This window comes from Harpegnathos saltator, unplaced genomic scaffold, assembly GCF_003227715.2.
Source record: "Harpegnathos saltator strain DR-91 unplaced genomic scaffold, Hsal_v8.6 scaffold25, whole genome shotgun sequence".
In the NCBI taxonomy this organism is placed as follows: domain Eukaryota; kingdom Metazoa; phylum Arthropoda; class Insecta; order Hymenoptera; family Formicidae; genus Harpegnathos; species Harpegnathos saltator.
Genome location: NW_020230039.1, coordinates 473074 through 490815, shown reverse-complemented (window position 1 = coordinate 490815; position 17742 = coordinate 473074). Strand labels below are relative to the sequence as shown.

Genomic DNA, 17742 nt, shown 5'->3' with positions numbered 1-17742 from the left:
TCGACAGAGTATAATTAACATTACGAAAAAAGAGTACATACAAGAGTACGATACGTAAAAATTAGAGAGTACTCTTTTTACCACCTTAAAAAGAGTATATACACAGTCTGTCCCAGATCCAATGAGACTGGTCTAAAAAAAAATACAAAGCGTTTATTATTTTGATTTTTTATTCTTGTTTATTCAAAATAGTCTCCTTCTGAGTCAATACATCGCTGGAAACGTTCAACAATGTTTTTTTCGAAACATTTTTTATACTCATCGGTTGGAATGGCCTTTAGTATGGCGGTCGAAGTCTTTTGGATGACCGGGATGGTATCAAAACGATTTTCTTTCATCGCCAATTTCAGTTTGGGAAATAGCCAGAAGTCGTACGGAGCCAAATCAGGTGAATACGGTGGATGATCGATAACAATGATGCCTTTTTTGGTCAAGAATTCACGTACCATGATGACTTTGTGCGATGGTGCATTATCGTGCAACAAAAACCAACTGCCTGGCTCTCGATATTCCGGTCGAACTCGTCGAATTCTGGCTCACAATCGTTGTACGAAACAGAATTCCCAGATAGAAGAACTCCCAATAATATATAAATAGAGAAACTCCCAAATAATATTCTGCGTTCACCGTCTGACCTTCTAGAACGAATTCACTGTGAACAATTCCCTTTGAATCGAAGAAAACGGTCAGCATTGTTTTGATTTTGCTCTTCTGAAAGCGTAATTTTTTCTCTTTTGGCTCTTCTGATGACTTCCATGCCGCACTCTGACGTTTTGTTTTTGGCTCGTATTGAAATAACTACGTTTCATCACAAGTTACAATGGTTGACATGCTTGCCGGATTCTTTCGGGAATCCCCATCATCCAAGAGACTTCGACCGCCATTCCAGCCGATGAATATAAAAAATGTTTCGAAAAATTTGTTGAACGTTTCCAGCGCTGTATTGACTCACAAGGAGATGCCACGAACTGCTAACTCTACTTTTGAATGAGCTATAGTGCATTCGAAAGGGGAGGTCGAGAGTATAAACCGTGTCAGAGCTTTTGGGTGTATGGGCTTTAGTTTCGGAGAAAATTTATTGTAAAATGATGTATTTTTCAGCTGTACGGTAAGTACAATGGATAGCCATAATTTTGCATAAAGCGCGCTGGCTGTGCAGGTTAGGCGTGCGGCTACTATTTTGCGTCCGTGCGAGCAGAGTTCAATTCCCCGTAGTGACAATTTTTTTTGTTTTTTTTAGAATAAATGATTGTTTATGAATTAATTGTAAATTTATTTATTTATTATTCGTTATAGTAAGAGAACGTATACATAATGAAAAATATCAATAAATTTTGTGTTTTTATTGTACTGTGTCTTTATTCATTATAAAATTCCGACATCACTGTACAATGTTGCGGGTGATAATTTATATAAAAACATTCGAAGCATAAATGGATCGCACACCATGAACATTTTATAAACGAAAACTGCGTATTGCAGATACATTTTTTCTTATGTACATCCGGTGGAAAACACAATTGATTAACATTATAAAATATGTCACGTTTATCTGCTAATTTTGACGCGTACCAAGCGAATTCAATCATATCGCGGAGCACATAATGAATAATGAGTTAATGATTGAATTCGAATTGCATCACATCGCCAATTTAATTCTTTCTTTTCTTCGCTAACCATAATATCCGGACAATTTTGAATACGTTTTATAATAATTTTCAGTTGCCTATAAAAATAAACGTCGCAAGGTTGGCAGATTGGAGTACATTTTGGCGGTATTATTTGCAAATTGCATGTTGGTTTGTTTTCATCATTTACAAAAGTTTCATTGTACATATGAATATTTTTTTGACCTCCCCAAGAGTCGACAATCATCGAGAAGGAATTGTTTCCAACATACGGTTTTACAACTGTTTTTAAATATTCTTTATACAATTGAGAGGTCAGTTTACCCGACTTTGAACAAACGACAATAACATTTTTACATAATTTTATAAGTTCGTCAACTTCTGCTTTGACACGGACTTCAAATGTGTCTCCAGGTTCTTGTAAACATACAAAAACTTTATTTAATAATATTCCGGATTTTGTCATGGAATATTGAACAGTATACGAATGAGTTATCTTATTTAAGTCGCCTATAAAAAGTTCTACTGTTTTTTCACCCTTATGTGTGTACGTTCTTGAAACATTAGCTCGATACTCACAACCTGTTTGATCTGTATTGATAATATAATCAGAATCGTAATCCGTAGAAATTGATTGTATCAAGTTTTGAAATTGTATTGAAATGTATTGCAGATTTGGAAACTTCTTCTGGCGATTTCATTTCTCTTTTGGATACATAGCGAACGACGCGACGATTAGAAATGCCATAATTTTTAATAAAATTCGTTACCCAAGATGCTGATGCTGTAAATTGAAAAACGTTTCCTTCTGTTTCGTTGTCTGCATCTCGAAATTGCATTGCAGTAGCCATAGCCCACTGCTGTAATTGTCGCCTTGTTATTAATTGTTTATGGTGCTTCAGAAAATCGATCATAGACACATTTTTTTACATCCAGCTTTTCTGCATAAGTGCCACCATTTATTACATCTTTTCTAAATCGTGCAATATCAGTTTTGTGGCGTAAATGTTGTTTAAATCGCTTTTGTAGACCATGAAAACTCCACGTTGGATGCGGTCGTTTGCGGTCCTCGTTTGCGGTCATAACAATCTTTAATTTTGTATCAAAAGGCACTCTATCCTGATATGAAACTTTCTCATGTGGCACATATTCTTCCTCCGATGTTGATGATGTCGATTCTTGCAGTTCCTCTTCTTGAATATTCTCTACTTCTTTTTCGTTTGGTGAAAAATATTCCACATCTTCTACCATTATATATTTTCCTAACATTGAAACGAAGCTTTCGAATAATTTTCCAGCAACCTCTTTAGCCGAATGTGTAAATTTTTTGGGTACTTCAGCATAAATCAAATCAAATTTTATTAGCATATCTGCAAGAAAGGAAATATCTTTGTATATTTCTGCATATGTTCACAAATGTGAGTGTTTATAAAAATATACACACAAATTATTTAATTATTGTTATTTGATTATTAAATTATTTAATTATTTATTACCTTTAAAATATGCAATGCTGTCAGTTAAATCTTCTTTTGTAATATCACACTTTGCCAATGATTGGATATGTTCTTTCAAACACAAATCCACACTTGACCCTACCATTTTTATTATATAAAATTAATTTAACACAAAGGATGCTCGCAGACTTGCTTACTGATCGACACACGTGAGAACAATGAGGGAAATCCAACGGACTTTAGGGTCACGGTCCTAACGGTTGTTGCCTGTGCGCATGTGCCATAGACAAATACTAGAAACTTCTTAAAAAGTCCGTTATATGATGCAATTCGAATTCAATCATTAACTCATTATTTATTATGTGCTCCGCGATATGATTGAATTCGCTTGGTACGCGTCAAAATTAGCAGATAAACGTGACATATTTTATAATGTTAATCAATTGTGTTTTCCACCGGATGTACATAAGAAAAAATGTATCTGCAATACGCAGTTTTCGTTTATAAAATGTTCATGGTGTGCGATCCATTTATGCTTCGAATGTTTTTATATAAATTATCACCCGCAACATTGTACAGTGATGTCGGAATTTTATAATGAATAAAGACACAGTACAATAAAAACACAAAATTTATTGATATTTTTCATTATGTATACGTTCTCTTACTATAACGAATAATAAATAAATAAATTTACAATTAATTCATAAACAATCATTTATTCTAAAAAAAACAAAAAAAAATTGTCACTACGGGGAATTGAACTCTGCTCGCACGGACGCAAAATAGTAGCCGCATGCCTAACCTGCACAGCCAGCGCGCTTCATGCAAAATTATGGCTATCCATTGTACTTACCGTACAGCTGAAAAATACATCATTTTACAATAAATTTTCTCCGAAACTGAAGCCCATACACCCAAAAGCTCTGACACGGTTTATACTCTCGACCTCCCCTTTCGAATGCACTATAGCTCATTCAAAAGTAGAGTTAGCAGTTCGTGGCATCTCCTTGTCAGAAGGAGACTATTTTGAATAAATAAGAATAAAAAATCAAAATAATAAACGCTTTGTATTCTTTTAGACCAGTCTCATTGGATCTGGGACAGACTGTGTATACTCTTAAAAAAGTACATATGGCCACCCTACTTACGACAGTTTCTGATCAGTAACGTCATTTTCATGTTTAAACTCGAAACTTATTCAACAACCCATATACAGGGTGGATCATTTTAACCTTTAATGGAGAATAACTCGACCGGTGAGCGAAATAATGAAAAAAGTTTCATACAAAAGTTGTTGGACAAGGAGGGGGACGTATGACCATATCCTTGAATTTGACCTTGACTTTGACCTTAGGGGTTATTTGAAGGTCAAATAACATTTTTTAAATGGAATTTCCTATTTACGACCCCGGATTTGGAAAGAGCGGGAAATTTTAGAATAGGATATGGTATGATCGATAAGATCAAATGTCATGTTTTGAGGTCATTTCAAAGTCAAAAGGAACTTGTACGTGTATTCATGCGAAAATCGTATCTGTATACGGGGATTTCTAAATTATCTTCTACACTTAGCATTACCCAGAGACAACGACGTGGACGTGGTAGAATTCTGCCTCTTTCGGGGTGCTTGTTTAGAGTGAGTCCCCTTGCCTCTCACTATGCATACTTTGCTATTGTTAATCTAGCTATTCAAAAGGTTTTGAATAGCGAAAGTTGCACCGTTAGCATTTATACAATAATTGAGCCTTCTTTGGAAATGGGCCACTGTGCTGAGCAAGATATTTCGTGGAATCGCTTCGTCTTATGCGATTTTCCATATCTTCTCTTGTTGTTGGTTCTTCTTTGAAAACAACTTCTTTCAAATAGCCCCAGAGATAAAAATCGAGTGACGTCAAATCAGGAGAACGAGGAGGCCATGCAATCGGACCCTCTCGACCAATCCATCGGTTCGGGTACCTTTCATCTAAAAACCTCCTGACTATACGTGCAAAGTGCGGTGGTGCACCATCCTGTTGGAAGAACATCCTTCTCCTGGTTTCCAAGTCTACGTTCTCCAACAAATGAGGCAATTGGTCTGTGAGCAAATCGAGGTACGTATTTGCATTCACAGTACGTTCGAAAAAGAATGGACCGACCAAGTATCCATTAACAATCCCGCACCAGACATTGAGGCTCCAGCGGTGTTGATTGTTAATGGATACTTGGTCAGTCCATTCTTTTTCGAACGTACTGTGAATGCAAATACGTACCTCGATTTGCTCACAGACCAATTGCCTCATTTGTTGGAGAACGTAGACTTGGAAACCAGGCGAAGGATGTTCTTCCAACAGGATGGTGCACCACCGCACTTTGCACGTATAGTCAGGAGGTTTTTAGATGAAAAGTACCCGAACCGATGGATTGGTCGAGAGGGTCCGATTGCATGGCCTCCTCGTTCTCCTGATTTGACGTCACTCGATTTTTATCTCTGGGGCTATTTGAAAGAAGTTGTTTTCAAAGAAGAACCAACAACAAGAGAAGATATGGAAAATCGCATAAGACGAAGCGATTCCACGAAATATCTTGCTCAGCACAGTGGCCCATTTCCAAAGAAGGCTCAATTATTGTATAAATGCTAACGGTGCAACTTTCGCTATTCAAAACCTTTTGAATAGCTAGATTAACAATAGCAAAGTATGCATAGTGAGAGGCAAGGGGACTCACTCTAAACAAGCACCCCGAAAGAGGCAGAATTCTACCACGTCCACGTCGTTGTCTCTGGGTAATGCTAAGTGTAGAAGATAATTTAGAAATCCCCGTATACAGATACGATTTTCGCATGAATACACGTACAAGTTCCTTTTGACTTTGAAATGACCTCAAAACATGACATTTGATCTTATCGATCATACCATATCCTATTCTAAAATTTCCCGCTCTTTCCAAATCCGGGGTCGAAAATAGGCAATTCCATTTAAAAAATGTTATTTGACCTTCAAATAACCCCTAAGGTCAAAGTCAAGGTCAAATCCAAGGATATGGTCATACGTCCCCCTCCTTGTCCAACAACTTTTGTATGAAACTTTTTTCATTATTTCGCTCACCGGTCGAGTTATTCTCCATTAAAGGTTAAAATGGTCCACCCTGTATATCTCCACGAATTCCTTGTTCTGAGTTATAGAATACTTTGTATATGTGTGTGCGTGTGTGTGTCCAGTACTGTGTATACGTATATACAGGGTATTATAAAAGTCCCGGAAAAGCAGAATAACTCGAAAAATAATAGAAAAAGTGCGAAGTACTGGGTTTTTATGATTTTTTCCTGGCTATATGACGATGACCTTAGTTTGACCTTGACAATGACCTTGAAGGTCATTTCAAGGTCAGGTCTTTTTTTTAACGGAACCCCATACTTTTGACCCCAGACATGAAAAGAGCGGAAAATTTTACGTTCGGATATGACCTTAAACACTGCCAAATTTGACCTCTGAAGGTCACATAAAGATCTAAGCTTGTGTTACGTCCTGGAGCAGGAACGCAACTTGACGCTTGCTTTCGTAAGCTCCGACGTACTCGCAAATCTGCGGAACAGATCAAGGATCAGAATGACCCCTTTATCTGGCACAGACGTACGTCGGTGGTCCTTTATTTAGGTCAAGGAACTGAATCCTTTTACCTGGGATAGGACCGTGAGCGACAGTTGAGGGAAGGGAGAATTTTTGGTTGAGAATAATTATTTGGAAAACGTGATTGGTTTACAATTATAAACAACTTGTTTTATTAGTGATTAGACGGAAGTTCACAATGAAATAAAATTTGTAAGATTTTATAATGTGTCCGTATACATATGTGGTTAACAATCGCGCTCAGAACAATGATTCTCGATTACTCAGAACAATATTCCGTGTTCGTCTGTCCGACTGTGATCGAAAGGATTGGGCCACTGACGTCTGATTTAACAATTAAGGAGTAATGCCAAGGAGGATAGAAAACGGAAGTGAAACGAAAGGAAAAGAAAAGAGAGAGAAGAAAAGATAAAAAAATGAAACGAAAGAGGTCACTCAGGTAAAAGAAAATATAAGTAACTTACTGCTGGACTTCTCTGATCTTAGTAGATAATGAAAGGTGTGGTTGTTGCGTCTCTGTGAGGATAGATGCCTCAAGTTCTGCGCCAAGGACAGGCAGCTGGTTTCGGCAGGATCGCTCTCAATGGCCCAAGAAGGCACAAGATCGTTGCACCGAATAATTAATAAGTGAAGAATACTGGTCGGTCTAAGCTACAAGTTGGCTTGATTGTTAAGAAACCCTGAAGGGGTGCTGGAGAGAAGCGTCTGTCCTGGGTGCTGGATCGGCGAGAAGTGAGTGAGGCTTTTGACTTTTCTCAAAAAGTCAGCTCGATTGAGAGAGTGAGGTTTTGGAGGAAATGTTCCAGAAGATTATTTTATAGGAGATAAGATGCATGTGGCAATAAGAGAATTTCGAAAGTCTTTTGTAAATAAAAAAAACGTGGCAGCTATCTTAAGAAGTAAATATCGATATTTCTAAGAACGATGTCGTGGTACTGTTATCAATGGTTAAGCGCGTGGGAAACAGGATAGGAGTTGATTCAAGATTGTTAGTATTTTCGGGGTATCGAAAATTCCAGAGATATCGTCGTGTGGTATCATGCCTGAGCGCATTCGGCCATATGATAAGTAATCATAAATTCGATTTCCCTTATTTATAAAAGAAGTCTAGAGTCCGCTGAGTCAGCAGGACGTAACACTTGTTTTAGGCTGAAAACGCGAATATCTTCGAAAATGCACCTGCTAGGGAGCAATGTTACGCATAAGAATAAGAATGTAGAGGTCAACGAGGGACATTCAGCCGTGATCTTGCTCTTATTCCCAAGACCATGAGTTAAGATTATTATTAAGGTCAAACCGGACTTTTTTAGGGCTGAAAATCCATACTTTTGACCTAAAAGTGTCAAGATTGAAAAATTTTACGTTCGGATATGACGTTTTCAACCTTGACCTTGTTCTCAAAATTGTGCGTTTTACGTTACTTCAGGGATCGTGAAGTCTACTGAAAGTAAAGCGTCTCGGAACCCGACCACTGAAGGCAAGATGTCTCAAACCCGATCACTGAAGGCAAGGTGTCTCAAACCCGGCCACATAAGGCAAGGTGTCTCAAACCCGACCACTGAAGGCAAGGTTCAGTTAGTCACGGCCACCGAAGGCAAAGCATCTCGTAATTCGGCCTGAGATTATAAGAAATGTTCAAAATGTTCCTCATTGACCGTTTGACAGTGTGTTTGGCAAGTCAAGGTTGAAAACGTCTGTAATGGCCGAACTCCGCGGTTCGGTCGCTGCTACGCGTTTCGCGCGGATAATGCTCATCGGAGTCTGGATTCGAGGAGGAGTAAAGCAGCGAGACACTTGACAATGGAAATCGAAATAACTTAGCTTGCGGGTTGCGTCTATAAGGCGCGTCGGTACGGTACGGTGCGGTGCGGTGAGCGGTACAAGCGCTCGTACGGATGGATAGGCCGTGCGGAAGGCGGGGCCTATTGTGCGACGCGTGTAGACGGTAACGACGGTAACGGCACGGTGACCGGTTTCGCTTCGCGATGCTGGGCGTCTCGGACAATTATCGCCCAATACTCGTCTCGAAATCGCTCGCGTATAAATGGTCGCCGGACCGAAGATTTCGATTCTCGGTCGAACGCACGCACGCCAGTCGCGGGAGACGTGAAATGATTTCGTCCGTCGGGGTCGAGGACTCTCGACAGAGAAGGCGTACGCACCTTCCCTTTTCCCTACGTTCGCGGAGGAAAGCGACCAAGTGCTGCGGACACTCAGCGGAGACGGCGGACACACCGTCCCGGGTTCTTGGTCGCTAGACAGATCGCCTAAAGGCTGAGTACGCTCAGCAGAGTTCGCCGACGGACGAACCCCTGACTCAAGGCGGCGGGTAAAGGCGAGAGACTGTCGAGTACACTCGACTGAGCACGCGCACGCACGAGCCCAGGAAGACGGGAGACGGCCAAGTATCGAGTACGCTCGATCGAAACTGCCGACGCACAATCCCGTTTGCTTAGTCGCCGGTCGGGTAGTCGGAATACGGAAAGCAGAGCGAAACGGTCCGGATATTCTCTCTTTCGGCATGAAGCGTCTAGATCGAATCGGCGGTACGGATCGGTCTGGTGAAGCTCGATCGCCGCCGTTTTATAGTTGATCGCGCTACGATTGATACGGCGGCGATCGAGCGACGCGCCTATCGGCGCGAGGCACGGTGACGGCGCGTGATCGCGGCCGCGCGCGCTAGCGGCAGCGCGTGATCGCTGCGGCGCGCGATAGCGGCGGCGCGTGATAGCGGCGGCGCGATCGTCTCGGTTCTTTAGGGTGGCGCAATGCGCCGTTCTTCGGGCCGACAGATGGTCGGTCGGGCCGGTAGTAACGAGGTACATCTGCGCCTCGTTACATCACCCTCCTAGCAGAGGGGTCGTCCGGTAGGCGGCGGCTGAACCGGAACTGGTCGTCCGTGTGGAATCGCAGCATCCAGCGTCCCTCTGGTGTTAGGAGGCGATAGCGGCGGCTGATGTGGACGGCCGAGTGGGGGATGAGTTTGTGGACGCCGGGCTCCACCTCGACGAGGTCCGGCGGCGGTGGCCTCGGGCCGACCGGTCGGAGTAATCTCGGTGGTCGGACGGGGGTCGGACCCGAGGGTGGTCGCGTCGTCGGGGGGAGAGGCGTCCCTGCTGCTCGTTGCGGTTGCGGTGGCATCCGTTGCGGCGGTGGTGGCGGCCGGTGCGGCGGTGGCCGTTGCTGCGGCGGCGGTCGTTGCGGCGGCGGAGTCGTCGGCGGCCGTGTGGGGCGGGTGGTAGCCCTTGTAGTTTCTGCCAGTGCCTTTGTCTGACGTCCTCGGCGCCCGGGTGGTAGGGGCAGCGGGAGCCGTAAGCAGCACCGCTTTACGGCGCTGCGTCGTGTCAGACCGCTGTATCCTAGTCCCCCTTGCTGGAACTTGGGGATTCGGTGGCCTTGGCGACGGCGGCGGTGTGCTCGCTGGTGGTAGCGACGGTGACATTGACAGTGACGTCGGCGGTGACGTCGGTGGTGACGTCGGCGGTGGCGTCGCTGGTGGTGGCGACGTTGACGGCGGCGGGGCGGCCGGGGCCCTCTCCTCGTCGTCGGAGAGGGCGAGATCCGTCCAGAGGACGGTGAGATCCTCGATCTCAATGCGAGACTCGCTCATCGGAAAGCTTATGCTTTTCTTAAGCTTGCCAAAAGCTTATCGCGTGGCGACAGCTCGAGAAGATCTGTGCTTCGCTGCTCGAGGCCGTCACTTTATACCCCGGGCCGTTGTTTCGGGTTTCCCCTTCCGGGTCGTCGACCTCCACGTCCTGTGGCTTGTCGTTATTGTTGCTGCATGACTTCAAATCTTGTATGTGTATGTTTCGCAGCCACTTGCCGTTTTTAGCGCGGAGATCGACGATTACTGGCGAGATTATCTTCCGGACTTCGTACGGCCCGGAGTATTTCGGCGCGAGCTTGGCGTTGAAGTCTCGCGCTTTATCCGACAGGGGATGCTCGCGTCGCCATACTGTCTTCCCCATCGTAGGCCGCCAGGAGCGCCGTCGCAAATTATAGTAGCGCTCCTGGCGTTGAAAAGCTCGCGCCAAATTTACACGGACGACCTCGTAAGCGTCCTCGAGCTGCCGGCGGCGACTTTCCGGTGGAGCGGCGGTACTGGTCTCCGGCCAGAAACTCAACTCCCGCCCGCTGAGTAAAAAGCCGGACTGTATCCTGTTGAGTCCTGGACGGCCGAATTGTACGCAAATTGTAGCGCTGAAATGTGGGTGTCCCACTTGCGGTGGTTTTTTCCCACGAACTGAGCGATCATTGTTGATGATTATGCGGTTTGTCCGCTCCACCGGATTACAGTGCGGCGCTTAGATGGGGGTGGTGCGGTGACGGATGCCGTAAGCCCCGCAGAATCTCGCGAACTGCTCGGAACGGAATTGTTTCCCGTTATCGGACACTATTATTTGGGGGCAGCCGTGTCGGTGCATAATGCCCTCAGTGATCGCCTGCTCCACTGCCCCCGTCGTCGCCTTTCGGAGCGGTCGCATCTCTAGCCACTTGGAGAAGCGATCCTGCATAGCGATGACCCACGCGTGGCCGCCGGTTGATCGCGGCAGAGGGCCCATCAGGTCTATGGTGGCCTGTTCCCACGGACCCTTAACCGCGGTGGCGTGCAGAAGGCCCGCGGGTTTGACCTGTGTCGTCTTATAGGCGAGGCAGGTCTCACAGGCCCGGACATGTCGGGCTACGTCCCGGAACATTCCGGGTCAATAATACCGGCGGGCCGCGCGAGCGATCGTCTTCGCTATCCCCAAGTGGCCGACGGTGGGTTCGTCGTGGAGCTGGCGAAGAATCTCGGCGCGTTGTTCTCGAGGCACGCACACCTTCCACTGCTCCTCCGCCGGTGTTTCGCGGAAATCCAGCTCGTGCAGGACGTGGCGGAGGAGCTGGCCTTGCCGGATGGCGTAGTCTGGCCAGGCGGCGGGGTCTGCGACTACCTGTGCCTTTATACGGCGGTACCAGGGGCAACCGTTTTCCGAGATGATGGCGCTTACCTCGGGTCGTCGCGATAACGCGTCAGCGATCGTGTTGAGAGCGCCTCGCCGGTATTGCACCTCGAACTCATACTGTTGCAGTTCGAGGGCCCAGCGGGCCAGTCGCCCGATGGATGTCTCCAGGCTGCGCAGCCACCGGAGGGCCTGGTGATCCGTGACCACCGTGAAACGATAGCCCTCCAGGTAGTCGCGCATTCGCCTTATCCCCCAGATCACGGCGAGGCACTCCAACTCGGTCGCGCTGTAGTTTTTCTCGGCGCGATTTAAGGTTCGGCTCGCGTATGCGATCACGCGTTCGGCCCCTTCCAGCCGCTGCGTGAGGACGGCTCCCAGCCCCTCCGTGCTCGCATCCGTCTGCAGCTGGAAGGGCTCCCGAAAATCGGGGCACGCGAACACCGGTGCCGTGGTCAGCCGCTCTTTTAGTGCGGCCATCGCGGCGTCCTCGTCCGCGCCCCACCTCCACTTCACGTCCTTCCGGGTGAGTCTCGTGAGTGGGGCGGCTAGCGCGGAGAAACCGGGGATGAACCGCCTGTACCACGACGCGAGCCCGAGGAACTGCCGAACCTTTCGCACGGTCGTGGGCGCCGGCCAGTCCGATATTACGCTCACTTTTTCTGGGTCGGTACGGATGCCCTCTCGGTCCACGATATGCCCCAGGTATCTCAGACGGCTCACACAGAAACGACACTTCTCCGTGTTAAGACGCAGTCGTGCTTCCCGGAGCCGCCGGAAGACCTCCCTGAGCCGTGCGATATGTTCCTCGAACGTCCGGCTCACGATAATGATATCGTCTAGGTAGACGAGTACGTGGGGCTCGAGTTCCGGGCCGAGTACGCTATCCAGCAATCGTTGGAACATGGCCGGTGCGGAGTGCAGACCGAAGGGCATTACTCGAAACTGCATTAATCCTCGCTCCGGCACGGCAAACGCAGTCAAGGGGCGGCTCGCGGCCGACAGGGGGACCTGCCAATACCCGCTCCTCAGGTCTAGCGTGGACAGATATTTCGCCCCTCGGAGTTTGTCGAGGGTAGCGGCGACCTGCGGTAACGGGTAGGCATCGGGTTCCGAGACGCTATTTAATTTACGGAAGTCTACGCAGAATCTTCGCGACTCGTCCTTTTTCCGTACCACAACTACCGGCGAGCTCCACACACTGTGAGAGGGCTCGATCACGCGTTCCTGCAGCATCTTCTCGACCTCCTCATCTATTACTCGGTGCATAGCGGGGTTCCGGGGCCGCTGCTTAATGGGGCGTGGGTCGGTCAGTCATATGTCGTGGTGTACCCGGTCCGTCGGTCCCTGCACCTTGTTGAAGAGGCGGAATTCCCATTCCAGGAACTGTTTCAGTCGCGCGGTCTCGTCCGGGGTTCGTGGCGTCAGTCCGTCCTCGATCGTACAGGTCGATGGTTCGGTCTGTGTCGCGTTATTCGGTGCTGGTGGCAGGGTCATCTGTAGTTTGGCCCACAAGTCCACTCCAATCAGCATTGGGCTGCCGAGCTTTGGCAGGACTCGTAGGCCGTGTCTCACGTCTCTGTCCTCCGTTTGTATGTCTGTCGTTATGGTTCCGGCCGTCTGTATTAGTGTTCCGTCAGCCAGTCGTATCGATTCGGGTCGCCTCGACTTTCGGATCGGGACCCCTACTTGCTGGGCAATGTCGGGGCGTATAAATGATGCCTCCAATCCGGAGTCGAGGAGAGCGTTGACGTCACGTCCGTTCAGTCGCACGGTTATGTGGGGCCGCGGTGTGAATCTGATACGCTGTTTCCTCAGGGCCGAGACTCTGGGTGACAGGTCTCGGCCCGTCGGTAGTTTCCCGGCAGCGGGTGGCACTCCCGGGTCAATACTCCGTCCTTTCCACATTGCGAGCAGAATTTCTTCGGGGGGCGCTTACAATCCACCCGAGTGTGCCCCCTCTGTTTGCACCGCCAGCAGCACTCGTCCTTGCTGTACGTGCTGACGGTGGTCGGCGCGACGCGCGACAGTCGAGGAGGTCGGTCCGCTGCAGGGTCTCGCCGGCGGTCGCGTATCTGCCGCTCGATGTCTTCATGCTCTGCGGCTCGCGCACGGAGGTCCCTGATGCTCGTGACATCGTCGATGCGAATGCCCCTCTTGTATTCCGGGTGCATATTTTCATATAGTAGCTCGAGCTGCTCCTCGGGACTCCATCCACCCGCGCGCCGTATGAGCGTTAATACTTCATTGGAGAACCCTCGGAAGGGTTCTCCGTCTCGTTGTACGCGGCTCCGTGCTTCGCGGCGGAGTTGCGCTAGCATTTTGCGCGGTAGGTATTCCGCATGGAAGTCCCTTCGGAAATCCTCCCACGTCGCCCATGTGTGCCGATTGAGACGGTACCACGCGAGGGCCTCGCCCCGCAGCATTTCCGGCAATCCTCGAAGAACGTATTCCCCCGTGTAGCCATAGACTTCGCTGAGTTTTTCGACCCGTTCTAGAAATTTGTGAGGACTCCGTCCGTCGAAGAAGCAACCCCATTTCCTAATTTGGTTCATGGCCTTGGCTATCGGGGGTTCGGGCCCCTCGGGAGGTATGGACAGTTCGGGTGTCTCGTCGCGGACTTCCACCGTCCCTTCATCGGTCTTTGCTGCGGGAGTCGCCGTCCCGTTGTCCTCCTTGAACAACTCCGGATGCCTTCGCACGAACTGACCGAGCCGCCTTCGCAATGCTTCGAATGTCCCATCCGTGTGCAAGTCGTGACGCGACAGCTGCTCGGTCAGCTCCTGTTTCGACAATTTATATACCCACGCCATCGCGATCGGGCCCGTAATTCCTCTTACTGCTTTACTCCTCCTAAGGTCCTTTGTTCGGGCGCCAAATGTAACGGCCGAACTCCGCGGTTCGGTCGCTGCTACGCGTTTCGCGCGGATAATGCTCGTCGAAGTCCGGATTCGAGGAGGAGTAAAGCAGCGAGACACTTGACAATGGAAATCGAAATAACTTAGCTTTATTGTATGCTTACTGGGATACAAGAGTTCGGCCCCGAAGGCGGTGTTGCGGGTTGCGTCTATAAGGCGCGTCGGTACGGTACGGTGCGATGCGGTGAGCGGTACAAGCGCTCGTACGGACGGATAGGCCGTACGGAAGGCGGGGCCTATTGTGTGACGCGTGTAGACGGTAACGACGGTAACGGCGCGGTGATCGGTCTCGCTTCGCGATGCTGGGCGTCTCGGACAATTATCGCCCAATACTCGTCTCGAAATCGCTCGCGTATAAATGGTCGCTGGACCGAAGATTTCGATTCTCGGTCGAACGCACGCACGCCAGTCGCGGGAGACGTGAAATGATTTCGTCCGTCGGGGCCGAGGACTCTCGACAGAGAAGGCGTACGCACCTTCCCTTTTCCCTACGTTCGCGGAGGAAAGCGACCAAGTGCTGCGGATACTCAGCGGAGACGGCGGACACACCGTCCCGGGTTCTTGGTCGCTAGACAGATCGCCTAAAGGCTGAGTACGCTCAGCGGAGTTCGCCGACGGACGAACCCCTGACTCAAGGCGGCGGGTAAAGGCGAGAGACTGTCGAGTACGCTCGACTGAGCACGCGCACGCACGAGCCCAGGAAGACAGGAGACGGCCAAGTATCGAGTACGCTCGATCGAGACTGCGGACGCACAATCCCGTTTGCTTAGTCGCCGGTCGGGTAGTCGGAATACGGAAAACAGAGCGAAACGGTCCGGATATTCTCTCTTTCAGCATGAAGCGTCTAGATTGAATCGGCGGTACGGATCGGTCTGGTGAAGCACGATCGCCGCCGTTTTATAGTTGATCGCGCTACGATTGATACGGCGGCGATCGAGCGACGCGCCTATCGGCGCGAGGCACGGTGACAGCGCGTGATCGCGGCGGCGCGCGATAGCGGCGGCGCGTGATAGCGGCGGCGCGATCGTCTCGGTTCTTTAGGGTGGCGCAATGCGCAGTTCTTCGGCCCGACAGGTGGTCGATCGGGCCGGTAGTAACGAGGTGCATCTGCGCCTCGTTACACGTCATATCCGAACGTAAAATTTTTCAATCTTGACAGTTTTAGGTCAAAAGTATGGATTTTCAGTCCTAGAAATTTCCGGTTTGACCTTAATAATAATCTTAACTCATGACCTTGAGAATAAGGGCAAGATCACGGCTGAATGTCCCTCGTTGACCTCTACATTCTTATTCTTATGCGTAACATTGCTCTCTAGCAGGTGCATTTTCGAAGATATTCGCGTTTTCAGCCTAAAACAAGCTTAGACCTTTATGTGACTTTCAGAGGTCAAAGGCAGAGGTTTGGCAGTGTTCAAGGTCACGTCCGAACGTAAAATTTTCCGCTCTTTTCATTTCTGGGGTCAAAAGTATGGGGTCCTATTTTAAAAAATTTACCTGACCCTGAGATGACCTTCAAGATCATTGTCAAGGTCAAATCCAAGGTCACCGTCAGATAGCCAGGAAAAAATCATAAAAACCTGCTACTTCGCATTTTTTCTAGGATTCATATTTTTCGAGTTATTCTGCTCTTCCGGGACTTTTATAACACCTTGTATATTGTTACGTCCCGTATGGAATTTTTTGGATTTCTTGGGGGCGAAACTAGACAGAATATAATATGCCGAGCGTATCACTTGAGGAAAAGAAAAAAAAGAAATTTGTTATGATCGCGAGTAGCTCACTCGCCCGCGCCGTAAGGGAGCCGCTGACGGTAAGGTTCGCACACGCGATTTTAACCTTGATGGAATGTTAAATAAATAGAAATATAAGATATTAGATTCAAAAGAATTTATTTGATAACGTAGATATGACTATGAGAAAAGCGTTTCTGAGCGGAGACTAATACACAATTTGCGAAATACATCGAACAACATAGAAGAAAGTAAATATTATACACTTACTGGTACTGATTATACACTTGGGTATCGAAAGGCTTATTTTGATCGGATAGCTGGAACGTCACTGTTTAGGCGTCCGACGGAACGGGAAAAGGAGCCCTCGTACGTGCTTGCGTTCCTCCCAGCAGAGATGGCGGAACGGCGAATTCTCGCGATAATCGCACTCCCAGCTTCCGACAGTTGCGACTCTCTTTTCTTTTACGAGTTAATTAAGAAAATCGAGAAATTGATTAAAATCACGAATAATCGACACTGCAAAACTATGAGTTAGACACTTGATGGAAAACAATTGTAATGAGAAAGAAACAGAAAAGAAAAAAGGGAGATATGAGAGAATATAAGAGACCGTCACGAGATTATGAAATTTGAAAATTCTCTAAGTACAATAGTTAAGAAGAGACTTGTGAGCATGCGTCCGAAACATGTGACGGCCTCAACGAGAATGAAGGAGCGGGCGGCTCAGAGAGTCGGCGGGCCGAGGAGTCCTTCTTCTTCTTCGGAGCAAGATGCGAGTTACTCAATACCCGAATGCAACAATGATAAGAGCCGCGCCAAAGTGTCGCCTAAACAGTTCGGTTATATTAGAATGAAAACGTTTACAATTTTATAATCAACCGCGGGCAGACAATAATTCGGCAGTCGCGAATTTAGGTACAACGCGACACAATGATAAGTCAAGGAAGCGTTCCTGGCGAATTCGGCACAATAAGTTTAATAATTCTAACGGAGAGCACCAACCAGAATAGTACAATCTTAATATTAGGAGTACAAATAAGTTTCCGCCGTTTTCTATCAAAAATTAGGAATTTATTGTGAAATAACGGTACATTACGTTTTATTCAAAGTATTGTCCATCACTAGCCACTACTTTTTTCCATCTTTCTGACAGCATTCGGATACCACGTCGGAAGAACTCTTCATCTTTTGAGGCTATCCACGAATCGACCCAATTTTTAGTATCTTCATATGATGTAAAGCGCTGCTTAGACAGGCCATGTGCCATCGATCGGAACAAGTGATAATCGGAAGGGGCAATGGTGAATATGGCGGGTGGGGTAGGACTTCCCAATTAAGTGTTTCCAAATAGGTTTTGACCGGTTTTGTAACATGTGGCCGAGCGTTGTCATGTAAGAGAATAATTTTGTCATGTCTGGAGTAGTAATGGGCGCGTTTTTCCTTGAGTGCTCG

At 47.6% G+C, this 17742-nt stretch overlaps 1 protein-coding gene across 1 annotated transcript; it reads right to left on the bottom strand.

The window, feature by feature from the left end:
- Nucleotides 1-9541: 9541 nt before the first annotated feature.
- Nucleotides 9542-10303, bottom strand: LOC112588596 (arabinogalactan protein 1-like). The gene has a single exon (XM_025298983.1). The coding sequence runs from the start codon at nucleotides 10301-10303 to the stop codon at nucleotides 9542-9544; it is 762 nt and encodes a 253-aa protein (XP_025154768.1).
- Nucleotides 10304-17742: the final 7439 nt, after the last annotated feature.

What these genes read in the sequence shown, in the direction of transcription:
- LOC112588596 (XM_025298983.1), bottom strand. Translation starts at nt 10,303, where the DNA reads ATGAGCGAGTCTCGCATTGAGATCGAGGATCTCACCGTCCTCTGGACG.